We start from the raw sequence: 12,638 nt of genomic DNA on the forward strand, positions 1-12,638 counted from the left end.
TCACATCGCAAGGCTACAAATTCTTTTGTTTCAACACACAGGTAACATCTCTCCCCCAACTGCCTGCACAGAGGAAAATATCACATTTCAAATCACAGTTTTTGACCAGACTGATCACAGATAACACTGACACAGTCCTCTGCAAAGAAACCAAAATGGTATGGTAGTCAAATGAGAAATTACACATTTGCTGGGAGAGTATTTTTTAAGAGCAGCAGATATCATTAAAGTTCACGCCTAATGTGAAGGCAGTAATTCGAAATTATTTTTAAAACGGAAAATGCTCCCAAAAATAGAGCTGCTAAAGATTGAAAAAGTGCAAGTCCACCCATACGGTTAAAAATAACAAAGCACAGCAAGGTGTGCCCCACTTCTAGGCGAAGGTGAGGTAGGTATTCATAGTCAAGCCAAAATGAGGAATAACACTTCATTCAATAACTGTGAATACAGTGCCCTTGTGTTAGCGGGAGGATCTCAGCCTTTGAGTATGTGTTAATGAGAGAATGCTTTGAAGGAGCGCCAGAGTGTGCCCTCTGTCTCTGACTCTCCCTCCCTGCCTCCCTCCCTCCTATCCATCAGCCGGGGGGAAGACACATCCATCCATCCCCTCCACCCCCTCCATCCATCCCCAGCACAATGACAGCCATTCAACAGGCCCTCTCCACCTGCCAGCAGGGAAGGGGACTGTCATCTCAGAAAACTAGAAGGAGAAGTAAAAGCAAAGATGTGGTCCAGGGGTGCCAGACAGACAGCCCCGACATAGGCTAGGCTACATACATTAGGAATCCTCCTCTGAGCAGAGGAAAAGCTTTTCGTCACTGCCCGGCGGCTCTCGTCTCTAAGGGGCTGCCAGCGATTGTCGCTCATTCAGACAATTCAAATAAGCGAAACCCAGGGAGCTGTGGATGATTTACTTTTCATAAAGAAAGCACAGAAAGTGGACTGGCTACGGACCAACCACTCTCATGAATCAGTGCCCTGTGTTTAACCCTCCAACGCCCGGCAGAGCTCTCAGGCAGCCAGAGGGATTCAACTCCCCTCGACCAGCAATGCAGAGCAATGAGGCCTCTATGGCTCTTCTCTGAGTTTAACCAATTTGGAAATGAACTAACAGTAAGCCTGCTGCCTTTTGTTTTTCCCAGGTTCCTCTACAGACTTTGAGAGTTTTTCTTCTTCATTGTCTTGTTTACTTATGTTACTGTGTTGCTGATGGAGGTACTTAGTCTTGAGACAGGAGTTCAGTGAAAGTTAGATTTGAAACAAAAAACATATCCCTCTATCAGAAGCAAATCAACTGCTGTGTGGTCAGCACAGACTTCATGTATGAACAATTGACTGTGTACTATCCAGGGCATCTCCACTGATGGCTCTAGTGATGCAGAGAGGATACCTGCAGCAGCTTCTGTCTGTGAGTGTGTGGACCGAGACAACAGTGGAATCCAGCCACATTAAAACCACTCTTATGACTGCGATGGATGAATGTGCTGAAATAACAAGATGGCTGGTTGAACTCCCCTCGAGGGGCACTCCATGGCTTGGTCAATAGCCAAGGAGAACTGTGAGCTGGAGCGGAGGAATCCGACCGCAACACAGGAATTTGCATGACTTTGCAGACTGATCTGGACCGATCCACCACATTATCCAGGCAGCAGAGTGAGGTTCCTCTGTCTGACATGGTCTATCTGACAGGGTAATGAGAGGGCAGGATTGACTGGTTGACTTGGCCGACTGGTGGCTGCCCAGGTACAGTAGGACAGGAAATACTCTAGTGGTACCCTTCCACCAACTACAAATGGTTGGTATTTCTTTAGGATCAAGACACTTCATATTTGAATGATACAAACTTTTCGATGAAGCACAAGTCTTAGTTATGATGGACAGGACTACAGGTGACGTTTCCCTTGAGATATAATTAAGGTTTACTAAAATAAACACTACAGGGGATATTATTGCATCACAAACTGGTATTAAAAGATGGTAAACAACATAGATCTCTATGGTAAACAATACCAACATCTAACTGAATTCTGACAGGTTTTTCATTCCTCTCAGCCAATCAAACACATAGAAATTCTAACACATCGGAATCTAGAGCTGCTTCCCTAGAGAGAGTGCCCCATACAGGGTAGACATGCTACAGCGGGCCAGAGATCCGTAAACCTGGCAGTTCCAAAACACACACAGCCCTGCTGCCAAGAACTGGATTATCTCTTGCGGTTTTCCACAAAAAAGTAGCCAATGCTTTCCTGATCTCTACGACCTTTCCCTGAGAGAGCATTGGAATATGACCGATGACAAGAGACAGGTGCAACCAATTACCCCACGGTGACAGTGTCCAGGGGAAGGCCACTTGGGCAGGAGGTGTCTGGTGTCCCACTTACATGCCATTTCCATTGTTCACAGGGTTGAAGGAATGTCTGCTAAAACCACAACGCACACTTCCTTTGTTCTCAGAAGAAGCCCATACTGACAGTTGCTCTTTAACCCATGAACTGACTGAGATGTGGCCTTTGACTCACTCAACAAAGATGGTCACCTGGACCAAACTGAATGGACAGTGTGACATGAATGTTAACATGTTACATAGGTATAAGTGGAGGAAATGCACTCAGTACGGTATGGAGTTGAGTGGTTGGTGTTGTTACATTAGCGCATAACACAAACCACTCAACTCCATTACTATGCAATTAAAAAACAATTACAATTGTACATTACAATTATAAAAAATAAAGTAAATACTACACAGGTATTGGGGCAACTTAATGTAAACTGTGACGAAAAGGCTTACCTGTAGCATCAATACATAGCATTTCCTTAAAATAAATTACATTTTCAACAAGGCCATACCACAAATACATTCATTCAGTTCTTTTAATTTAGAAATGTAACATTTCTGAAGGCTACAGCTCCATGACAACAACCAGGGAGTCAATTTTGGCCACATTAAACATAGCAGACCACAATAATGATGCACCTTTGGGAACCAAACCCTAATAAAATGGAGGAAAGTTTGAGAAATGTGTGTGGAGAGAATAGAGATTGCCAAGTGTGCACAAGTAAGGTATCAGCAAGGCCATAGTAGCAGAGGTTGAAGAAGAGTGAAGGTTTCCAAGTCTGCCCACACACCAAGACCACCCCTGCTCTTCCTCACCAGACCCTGCCCCCTAGTTCCTAACCACCATATCGTATAGTTCGAAACAACACATTCATGACATCATCTAGAAGTACATTACCAGACATTCCTTTGGCGACAATAAGAGTACTAAAATAGGCACACTGCAGAGCAGGGTGACATACTTCAGAAAATCAACTCTATGTCCTGACCGCAAGTGGTCATTAGAACCCTATGATGAAACTACTCATCAATAATCAATTCACCGATCATCAAGTCACTAGATAGCCATGCTAAAAAGGACAATATTTAGCAATAGTCAGAAGAACTCATGAGTTCATGAGACATTTGTTAATGTAGGGCGAGGGTTAGGGATATGGATGGGGTAAGGTTTATGATTAGTGCTAAAAATCTAATTTGTGCCTAGAAAGTGCCTCTCTAGCAGGGCCATAGTGAGGACTACAGAGAGAGGAGAGACAGCAGAGAGCCAGGGGCCTGCTGGCAGAGGCCGTTAACGCTGTGTCCCAGAGCCATATGGAAGCGTTTTGCTTCTCCAGTCATGCCCCGTCGGGTTTAAAAGTGGCGGCTACCACATGCACTGCTTTTGGGACTTACTTCAACAGGGTCTTTTTCAAATCAACCCCGTCGAAGAGTCTCTGGACACTTCAAACAGAGTAAACCTGACTTCATCAATAGTAATGTGATGAGGTGTTTATCTGTCTCAGTAGTGCATTGTACTCTAGGTGTGGGAAATGGGATTGATATCACTACCTGTTTCAGAATCAGGATATACAGCTTGATATAGTATAATGTGGATAATGATGTGATAAGTACATAAAAGCTTGATAAATCAATAAATACATATTTCTTATCATCACTTATCATAACCAAATGTATTTGGTAATCATACAAGAATAATATGAGAAGTGTATGGCAAGATACTCTGGTAATATAAAGCATGTAACACTGCATCCCTTCAGTTCCAGGTATTTGGGAGAGCCTGCAAAGTTTATCACTCTCTCTCTCGGACAGAACCAAATTACTGTTGTTAATTCGAAGAATTGTGATTTGACATTATGTGAAAATATGCACTTCTAAAAAGTCTTATGGTGCTGAGGAAAATGAAATACTGCGCAACAATGGTAAACAATTGCCTGCCAATATGGTAAAGACGTTATGTGTTGATATGAAAACTATTTGGCTTTCAACGAGATTCGTAATTTTCAAGTTTGTCTACTCAGACTTGATTTTAACAGAAATGATGTAGTCACTGTTTTACCATCTCACCTGAAACCTGCTGTGGGGAGAAAGACACACCACAGATACACATGCTCAAGGAGAAGAATGTCCTTCTGTTGTATCCCCTACAATTGAGCATAAAAGAAATTACAATGGAGGACCAAATAATAAAAAAACACTCTTATCGTCTTGAGACACTATCTCAGAGAGAAAGAGGAGAGAGAAAGCAAGCAAGAGAAAAATACACTCAAGAGAGGAAGAGAAGAAAAGGGCCAGAGAGACAGACAGAAAGACCCAGAAAGGGTGAGACAGACCCAGAGACAGATAGACAATCAGAGCCCTGTAGTAGAACACTTCTCAGATCTTCTCCTCTCCTCTTTCCCAGGTGACCAGACACCAGCCCTTGCTCCTCCTTGCCTACAGAGCAGTTGAAAGCCGAGGCAAAACACTGGTGGGAGAGGGGGGTTTAACCTCCAACAATACCCCCTTTGTCCTGTACCAACACTGTACCTACGAGCCTACTCTTTGATTTTCTGCCAAGACAAACCACTGTGTTGGGTTACAGTTCTTGTAGCCAAACAATCTGCGCTCGTGTTTAATATACTACAGTCTGTCTGCATTGGGCAGGCTGTCAATCATAGCGCACAGCTGACTGGGACCCAGTCCTTATCCTATTAGCTTTAATGAGAGAAGGGTGTGTTGATGATGAGGGGTAAAATAACACACAGCCAGATAACAACAGGACTGATGATGAGGCTACTGTGGGAGTCTGCATGGGGGCAGGAAGTATGAACTAGAACTATGACTGAGAATGTGAAATGTCACCCGATCAGAAACTAGAGATAAATGCTGCATTTAAGACAAGCCAAAGCTATGGAAGAACATCAGTCGTTGCCAAAGTGCTTTGTATGATTAACGCCTATGATCTCAAGAGTAGGAGTGTCTTTTTTATTGCTTTTCCAATCTGATGAAGAAGGAACAGACAATAATGGAATTGGGATGAAGTCACTGGGGGGCCCTGGGGGGTCCAGAGACAAACTGAATGCTGACATTACTGTATATTAACACCAATAACACAAGTTCACTCCTGGAACCCAGGTCCCATGGGTTCAACCCCATTTCCATCACTGCCTTACCTTAACTCCCACCCCAACCATAATTCTAACCCTCCCAGTAACTGATCTTGGACAATGGACTTGAAGTTTGGGAAAGATTTATCTGTCTGTCCATATCACTATCTCCCTCGGTCTTTCTCCCAGTCCTTTTCCCTCTCTTTCTCTCTGTCTTAGGCCAATCCTCCCCCTCTCTCGCTCTTTTCTCAGGCAAAGTTGGCATAAGGGTGCTGTTTGCCTAAAGTAATTTGGTTTGGGTGCCAGCATTTCTCTTTCACCTAGCGGGACCTGGCTGGGTCCATTGATGTTGGTCCAGAGGGCCTGAGGTGGGTGTTAGGAGCAGCAGCAGAGGGAGTTCTGCTTGGCTGACAGCGTCACTAGGCCTCATCAACACCCTGGCATCAGTAAGACCCACTCCTAGGCAGAGGTCAAGAAAAGTCATTGCCATAAACACTTGTTGTTTTATCTCTATGTGGCAGTCAGTCAACCACATATAGCAGTGGCAGTCTGGCCATCAACTTGTCAAGTATACGTTAAAGCAGTTACAGCTGCTATACATATAAACTGTCTGTAAACTCAAATCTTGTCTGTCAACTAATTATAATGTACAAACTATACATTAATGTACTGTAATGTTACTCATTATTACAAAGCTGCTGAAACTCACTGCAGTACCTCTATGTAAGATTATTTTTGTTTGAAAACCTCAAAATGTATTTCCATCTACCTGTGAACTTAGCTGTTCACAAGAAGGAAATTCAGCTGAGCCGGTTAGTGTGGCATCGCTTGTACTTGATCAACTGCCCTGACACAGTTCAACATTGCCTCCCCCTGGTCAATATACCTTTTTACATCCGTGACAGCTTTTCACAGACTCAACAGAAACCTCAGACACCAAGGTGTCAATGGACAAATCTAATACTCCTCAGCCATCAGTAAGGGGGATCTAAGCATCTCACAAGCACACAAATATAGGGGGGGGGAGTGGGGTAAAGAGTTAATAAATGGCATGACTGTTTGCAGTGACTGACTTCAGTTATACAATCCTGCCACCTGTTGGACAACTGAAGAAAACAGGAGATTAACCACTGGTCCACAGACTGGGTGGAGGACATTTTTGCAAATCTAGTTTTACCTGCGATTGGGCTTCTTTCCTCTATCCTCCTCGCTGGGTTCTGTCTTTCCCTCCGGCTTGCCTTTCTTTAGCTTTTTAGAGATGCGCTCCCTCATCTCCTCCCTCTCATCAGAGTCATACTCTTCATCCGCCTCCATGTCCCCTTCGGCTTCATCATCCTCATCCTGACCAGAAAACACAGATGAAAGGAGAGATGCTTTTCAGAGACGCTTTTCAAGATGTGTTTAAATGATAAAGTAGTGACTGTGCCTTGTGGGTTCACAGCATGAATATATAAACACCAAAGGGGTATTGGCGCATACCTCTGCTGCATCTCCAGTCACGCCTTTGTCTTTTTTCCTTTCAACACAAAATAAATACGAATCAGTCTCAACTATTAGCATATCAAGGCAAAAAAAAAGAGTGTGATGAATGCCCAGTTGTTGAAATGCATTAGCTACAGCAATAGGCCAACATGAGAAAAACAACATGGGAATTACTGCATATCAGTATACCTGCTTACAGCAGGGACAGAGCTCAACCTCGGATCATCCTTCAGTAAGTCATGACTGCTTTTGCTTTTTCCTTTCAGTGTCTGCATACACAAAGACAATGTAGGAATTCATTTGACATGGATTTTAAAAATCAAGACAATATTGATGAGGAGACAGTAAATAGGATTTCTCATGGTTGAAATAAATAAATAAGCTGAAAATAAAAACATTACCTGGCTGACTTGATTCACCATTTCCTCCTCTTCCTCAGCCTCCTCACCAAACGACAATAGACTGAAGTTCCTGACAAAACAAATATGGCTTTTGTTCATAGCTACCACGTTTACAACTTGGCAACAGATATGTGATTGTGATTCTTACAAATAAGGGTGAAGGGCAGAAAAAGAGATGTTGTAAATGAAAGCCTTACTTTGTTGCTTTGGACTGAGACTTCTTCCCCTCCTCTTTGTCTTTGTCCTTTTTGTTTTTTTTGGTTTCACGTGGAATGATGTCATCAAATGGAGAATGTAACACCTACAGGGATGCAATGACTTTAGGCACCAATGTGTAACACAACTGCAGTGTGTGTAAGACAAATTACTTAAAGAAGTGATGCAACACTACTCTGCTATATGACAGCATATGACAGAACATACCTCAGTGCTTCGGATCTTGTGTGGATTCAGAGGTCTCTCCTCATTATTGCATTCCACTTCAGCTAATCTGAGCATGTTGTAAACTGTGTCACCTGTCACCTGCATTGGAGAGAGAAGATAATAAGTTTTCTCAAGTTCAGAAGTCAGCTCAAAGATTTCCTACTTGTTATAAATGGTTGTTGGTTCTGATTGTGCGTCAAACACCAAAACATCATTGTAAAGAAGCATTGGAAATGTTTAGCCATGTCATACAGTGCAACTTATTTGTCCAGATTTCCTCTGGCATCGATGCCTACCTTTCCAAATATGGTGTGTTTGTTGTTGAGCTCATCTGCTCTGCCCAAGGTGAAGAAGAACTGGCTTCCATTGTCATGAGGCCCCGCGTTGGCCATGGCAACCAAACCTCTTCTGTTGAAACGCAATCTGGAGTGGAATTCATCCTGAGAGCCAAAATAAGAATCCAAACAAAAATCAGCTAAGCCATTTTATCAACAGCAATGGTTAGACACTTACATGCTCAAACACTCCAGGATGAAATATTGGGTTTGCTAGCTACTAATGTTTGAAGAGTGACTATTTATGAACACATTATGATATTGATAGTAGTATATATAGGTCTCTCTGTATGTGCTGTCCCATCCTTTAAATCCCTCAGGTAGCCTATTTGATAGAAATTGTTCACACACAATGAATTAGTGGAGGCAGTGAAACCTAACCTTGAATGGACGTCCGTAGATGGACTCTCCTCCTGTCCCTGTGCCGGTGGGATCTCCCCCTTGAACAATGAATTCTGGCACCACACGATGGAACACTGTACCATCATAGTAACCTGGGAATGACAGCAGGGTGTGTGTTCGTTAACCTGATGTGTAGTGTGACAAATGGACAGGATAAGTCCAATAAGTCAAATAATCTGCTGTATTGTTCCATCAAACATGCCACAGCACTAAACTGTATTCTGTAAGTTATTCCTCTCTATGTTAGTGACTAATGCCAAATCCATTTCAAGTTTCAAAGTTGAGAAAATGAGAAGAACATTAAGAGGAGTTATGTGAAGTTAAAAGGCTCCAGTTATAACAATTATCAAACAAGTGTGTGATGGTTGCACTTCCGGCTGGACAACATATGTCCACACACACACACACACACACACACACACACACACACACACACACACACACACACACACACATTAACTTACTTTCCATACAAAGCTGAACAAAGTTTGTACAGGCCTTAGGAGCCTCCTTGGACCACAGCTCAATGTCAATGTCCCCTGCAGAGGTCTTTATCAGGACCTTAGGAAAAAGTACAATAAATGCATTGAAGTCCATAATCATGAGTATGTAGCTGTTCTCACAATTCTATTTATTTGTGTACTCACTCGGACGATGTGGCTAAACAAATCAATGGAGTTGTGAGGACAGACAGTAATTGTAGCCCTGACCAGGGCGAGTATTGATGAGTGAGTAGTGGTGGGTAGGTAGTGAGAATATGGATAAACATAATATACACTCCTAACCCTCACTGGGTTTTCAGCATTGATGTTGGCATGTGTGGGAGTCCTCGATAAGCATATAATTTGAAACGTACAGTTGAATGAATGAAAATGAGTGAGAGGTTGAAACGTGAAACTGGATGTACATCATAGATGGTCATAAACAAGCATAGCCATAAAAGTCATAAACAAGCATAGCCATAAAAGCTCTCAAGTAAATTCGTTATTTCCGAAAAATATTGTGATTATTATTTATTATAAATTGTTCTAATCAAATCCAAACCACAGCAAGGGAGTTGAAACAATGTGATATTAGCAAGCAAGCTAGCCTTACCTTTCCATTTGTTGGTGGTTCTTGAATGTAAATGTTACTCATTTCGTCGTTGAGATAAACGCATGAATAGAGAAGGAAAATTCGTTATTCTTATATTTTCAGCAGGTAACTAGAGAAACTTATCTATCTTTCAAACACCACTGATTACTTCTGTTGCTTACTGATAACCACCATGTTGTTTAGAAACATGCGGAATTGCGTATGCTTTGTTTACTTCAATTGAATGGGGGTTCAAGGTTTTGGCTCCAGATAATATTTTCAAGCAGTGACCGTTTGGAGAGTAATACTTATTCGTATTGAAGTAGTTACAAAAGTATATGCAAATACATATAGTGTTATTTCTCAAATATAAGAAAATCTTCATGTACAGCATTATGATTATCACATTACATCCCTAATATTTGTCGTTTGGTTTGGCTCCCCCGTTTGGTGTTACATTTTAACTAACCCGTAGAGAACATGATATAGATATTTTAGCTATACTGAAGCTACATTTATGGTGATAAAAGCCCCATGTTAGAAGATATACTGGTTGTAAATTGTACAATATGCATATAACTTATTACAATGCATCGATTCATATTCCTTAGAGTGTGTTTGAAGTAGCGTACGGTTGGATCTGCTTACAAATCCCTTAATGTTTCCTACTCGGTGCTATTTTGTTGAGCGGACACACTGAGAAGTTTCGAAACGAGTTTTGAGTTCGGCTAGTTGGCTACCAACCATCACATCAATATTTGTGTGTTTTATAGTGTGGTAATGGCTGCACCAGGTATGTATTATCATTTATAGCTACAACTCTTAATTTGTTATTATTTAATTCCGATTGGAGTGGGTTTGGTATATGCTTTTGGCAGAACTAATTATACGCTATCTAGCTAGCTTACAACTACACGCAGACGTCGCACTTTCTTTGTATCACTGACACTGTTTACCAGCATAATTGTAGTTGTTAAATGTTTACTTAGGACTTTCGGTAATAAAGATTCAGTCGGAAATCAACTAGCTGTGATCGACAGCCCTCGGCTGCATCATCAGTCGGCCAGTCCCAGTAATGTCAGGCCTCATTCCATGAATGATAGTTTTCCGATTATTTTTTTTTGTACTGTACAGCTGGTACAATAAATAGTTTCCAATTGATTCCTATGAGTCAGGCTTTTATTGGTGTGAATAGTGTGATCAACATTTTTTCTCTACATTTTCAGCTCTGTGGATGTTGTCCAGTTCCCCAAATTAATTCAAGTTCAGTAACTTGTCAAGACATTAACTTTATTTTTTATATCAATCGTGCAGGTCCCAATAAGGACAACATCAGAGCTGGGTGCAAGAAATGTGGCTACCGTAAGGATTTATTACTATTGCTTAAACTGTCCCTATCCCCTCCCCCTTTGTTCATATACAAATGGATTGCCATTATAAAGACAGCAAGGGTTATTATATTCTCTGTGTCAAATGATATAGGTCATGTAATGGTGGGCCACTTTCTTACCCTATTTGTGTATTAGCGGGCCACTTGACGTTCGAGTGTCGAAACTTTGTGCGAGTGGACCCGCGGAAGGACATTGTTCTGGATGTGAGCAGTACGAGCAGTGAAGAGAGTACGGAGGATGAGCAGGAGGCTCTTCCCAATGACAAGCTGGGCCGTAGTAGCCAGCACTCTAAAGGTAAGTACAATAGACTGGCGGTTCAGTTTTGCTGAATGACTATGCTCATTTATAACTGATCTATAACTGAACAGTGTGACTCTGTTATGACACTTACATGGCAGAGTAGCTACTAGTTACTAACCAGTCACTTGCTCCCATTGACTGTGTTACCCACACTTTCACTAAAGAGATTTATGTCCTAACTGTTTTGTTTCTCACTTGTCATAGGTTCCCAGGACGATGCTAAAAAAGAAAAACACAAAAAGAAGAAAAGTAAAGACAGAAAATCAAGAAAGAGGTATTTGGTTTTTAGTCTTAGTCACTGGATGTTCCTAGGCTGCAGTAGGAGGCGAACCTTTCTTGCAATATAATTTTGCTGTGCTTCATGTAGGTCCTTTTCCTCAAGTGATGAAGAGGAGAGCAAGAAGAGAAAAAAACATAAGAGCCACAAGAAAAAAGACAAAAAGGAAAAGAAAGAACATGGGAAAAGTCACAAGAAGAAGCAGAAAAAGAAAGATGAATTTTCCTCATCTGACAGCTCCAGTGGTTCCTCAGATTTCCTCACTGATTGAGGAGATTGTCCATTTAGGACCAGATTTATTACACGTTTGCACCTGTTTTAATATTAATTTTACCTTAATTTGTACAGCCTTTTACACAATATTCCCTAGTTAGTTGCACAGGTGCAAACGCTTAATAAAGTCTGTCTGTGATGTCTGAATTTTTTTTTTGTAATAAAAGGACCATCCATGAATCTGGCCTATTGCCTCTGCTATCAGGAGTAAAATTAATCGATATACTCACATTTGCTGTTACTGGTTTGTCATTGGCAATCGCTGAAAGGTGTTTTTTAGGCATTTGTTAATAAAGGAAATTGTTTACCTTCCAAGTATTGATGCTTCAAGTCACCTAAAGGCAAAGGCAGATTTAGAAAGGAAATTCGCTCTGTATTTTTCCACTTTTGGGGGAAATGGGTGTCCACCCTCCTGTTTACACCTCCTGATTACATTCCTATGTATGATGTCTCAGCTCTCCAGTCTGACTTTGAAATGTTAATAGTTTCATTTAATGAATAGTGATTCACACAAATGTACCATTTATTCTGTGCATAAGTGACTAATATCCATCCGTTTGTCCAATGCACAGACATTGGAGTGTAGGTTAATGAAACTTTATTTTGACACAACAGAAATAGGCACACTGGTACCCATTCCCTCTGTATCTTCATATGGAATTACATTTTACATTTTGATGTTCCTGCATAACTGGTCATATTCTCCAACCAGCAACAATAAAGCAGATCTGGACGAATTTCCAAAGAGCACCTGTCTCAATTTGTTCAATGACGAACATTGAGCTAGCTAACATGATGAGCTAGGACTGCTGAAAGCCACACAGTCATTTCCCTCTTTTGCCTATCCATGTAAGTGTTA

The 12,638-nt window shown here is 41.5% G+C and overlaps 2 protein-coding genes across 2 annotated transcripts in view; one reads left to right on the forward strand and one right to left on the reverse strand.

Moving 5' to 3' along the window:
* Positions 1 to 9,736, reverse strand: part of cwc27 (CWC27 spliceosome associated cyclophilin) — a 28,935-nt gene extending 19,199 nt beyond the window's left edge. The window contains exons 1-10 of the mRNA XM_083670108.1: positions 9,560 to 9,736; positions 8,929 to 9,025; positions 8,444 to 8,556; positions 8,024 to 8,167; positions 7,728 to 7,826; positions 7,502 to 7,605; positions 7,305 to 7,374; positions 7,093 to 7,172; positions 6,901 to 6,937; positions 6,599 to 6,762 (exon numbers count right to left, since the gene is read on the reverse strand). Of these exons, the coding sequence (XP_083526234.1) occupies positions 6,599 to 6,762; positions 6,901 to 6,937; positions 7,093 to 7,172; positions 7,305 to 7,374; positions 7,502 to 7,605; positions 7,728 to 7,826; positions 8,024 to 8,167; positions 8,444 to 8,556; positions 8,929 to 9,025; positions 9,560 to 9,601 (950 nt within the window). The 5' untranslated portion in view covers positions 9,602 to 9,736. The remainder of the gene's footprint in view (positions 1 to 6,598; positions 6,763 to 6,900; positions 6,938 to 7,092; positions 7,173 to 7,304; positions 7,375 to 7,501; positions 7,606 to 7,727; positions 7,827 to 8,023; positions 8,168 to 8,443; positions 8,557 to 8,928; positions 9,026 to 9,559) is intronic.
* A 450-nt stretch (positions 9,737 to 10,186) lies between these two features.
* srek1ip1 (SREK1-interacting protein 1) lies at positions 10,187 to 12,510 on the forward strand. The gene is made up of 5 exons (XM_083669767.1): positions 10,187 to 10,331; positions 10,853 to 10,900; positions 11,065 to 11,223; positions 11,434 to 11,503; positions 11,597 to 12,510. Exons 1-5 carry the CDS (start codon positions 10,319 to 10,321, stop codon positions 11,775 to 11,777), a joined length of 471 nt encoding a protein of 156 aa, XP_083525893.1. The 5' UTR covers positions 10,187 to 10,318; the 3' UTR covers positions 11,778 to 12,510.
* Positions 12,511 to 12,638: the final 128 nt, after the last annotated feature.

Source organism: Argentina silus (assembly GCF_951799395.1).
Source record: "Argentina silus genome assembly, chromosome: 5".
NCBI lineage: Eukaryota > Metazoa > Chordata > Actinopteri > Argentiniformes > Argentinidae > Argentina > Argentina silus.

Coding starts and splice junctions, on each gene's coding strand:
- srek1ip1 (XM_083669767.1), top strand. Junction 10,901..11,064: donor GTGCAAGAAATGTGGCTACC/GTAAGGATTTAT, acceptor TTTGTGTATTAG/CGGGCCACTTGACGTTCGAG. Junction 11,224..11,433: donor TAGTAGCCAGCACTCTAAAG/GTAAGTACAATA, acceptor CACTTGTCATAG/GTTCCCAGGACGATGCTAAA.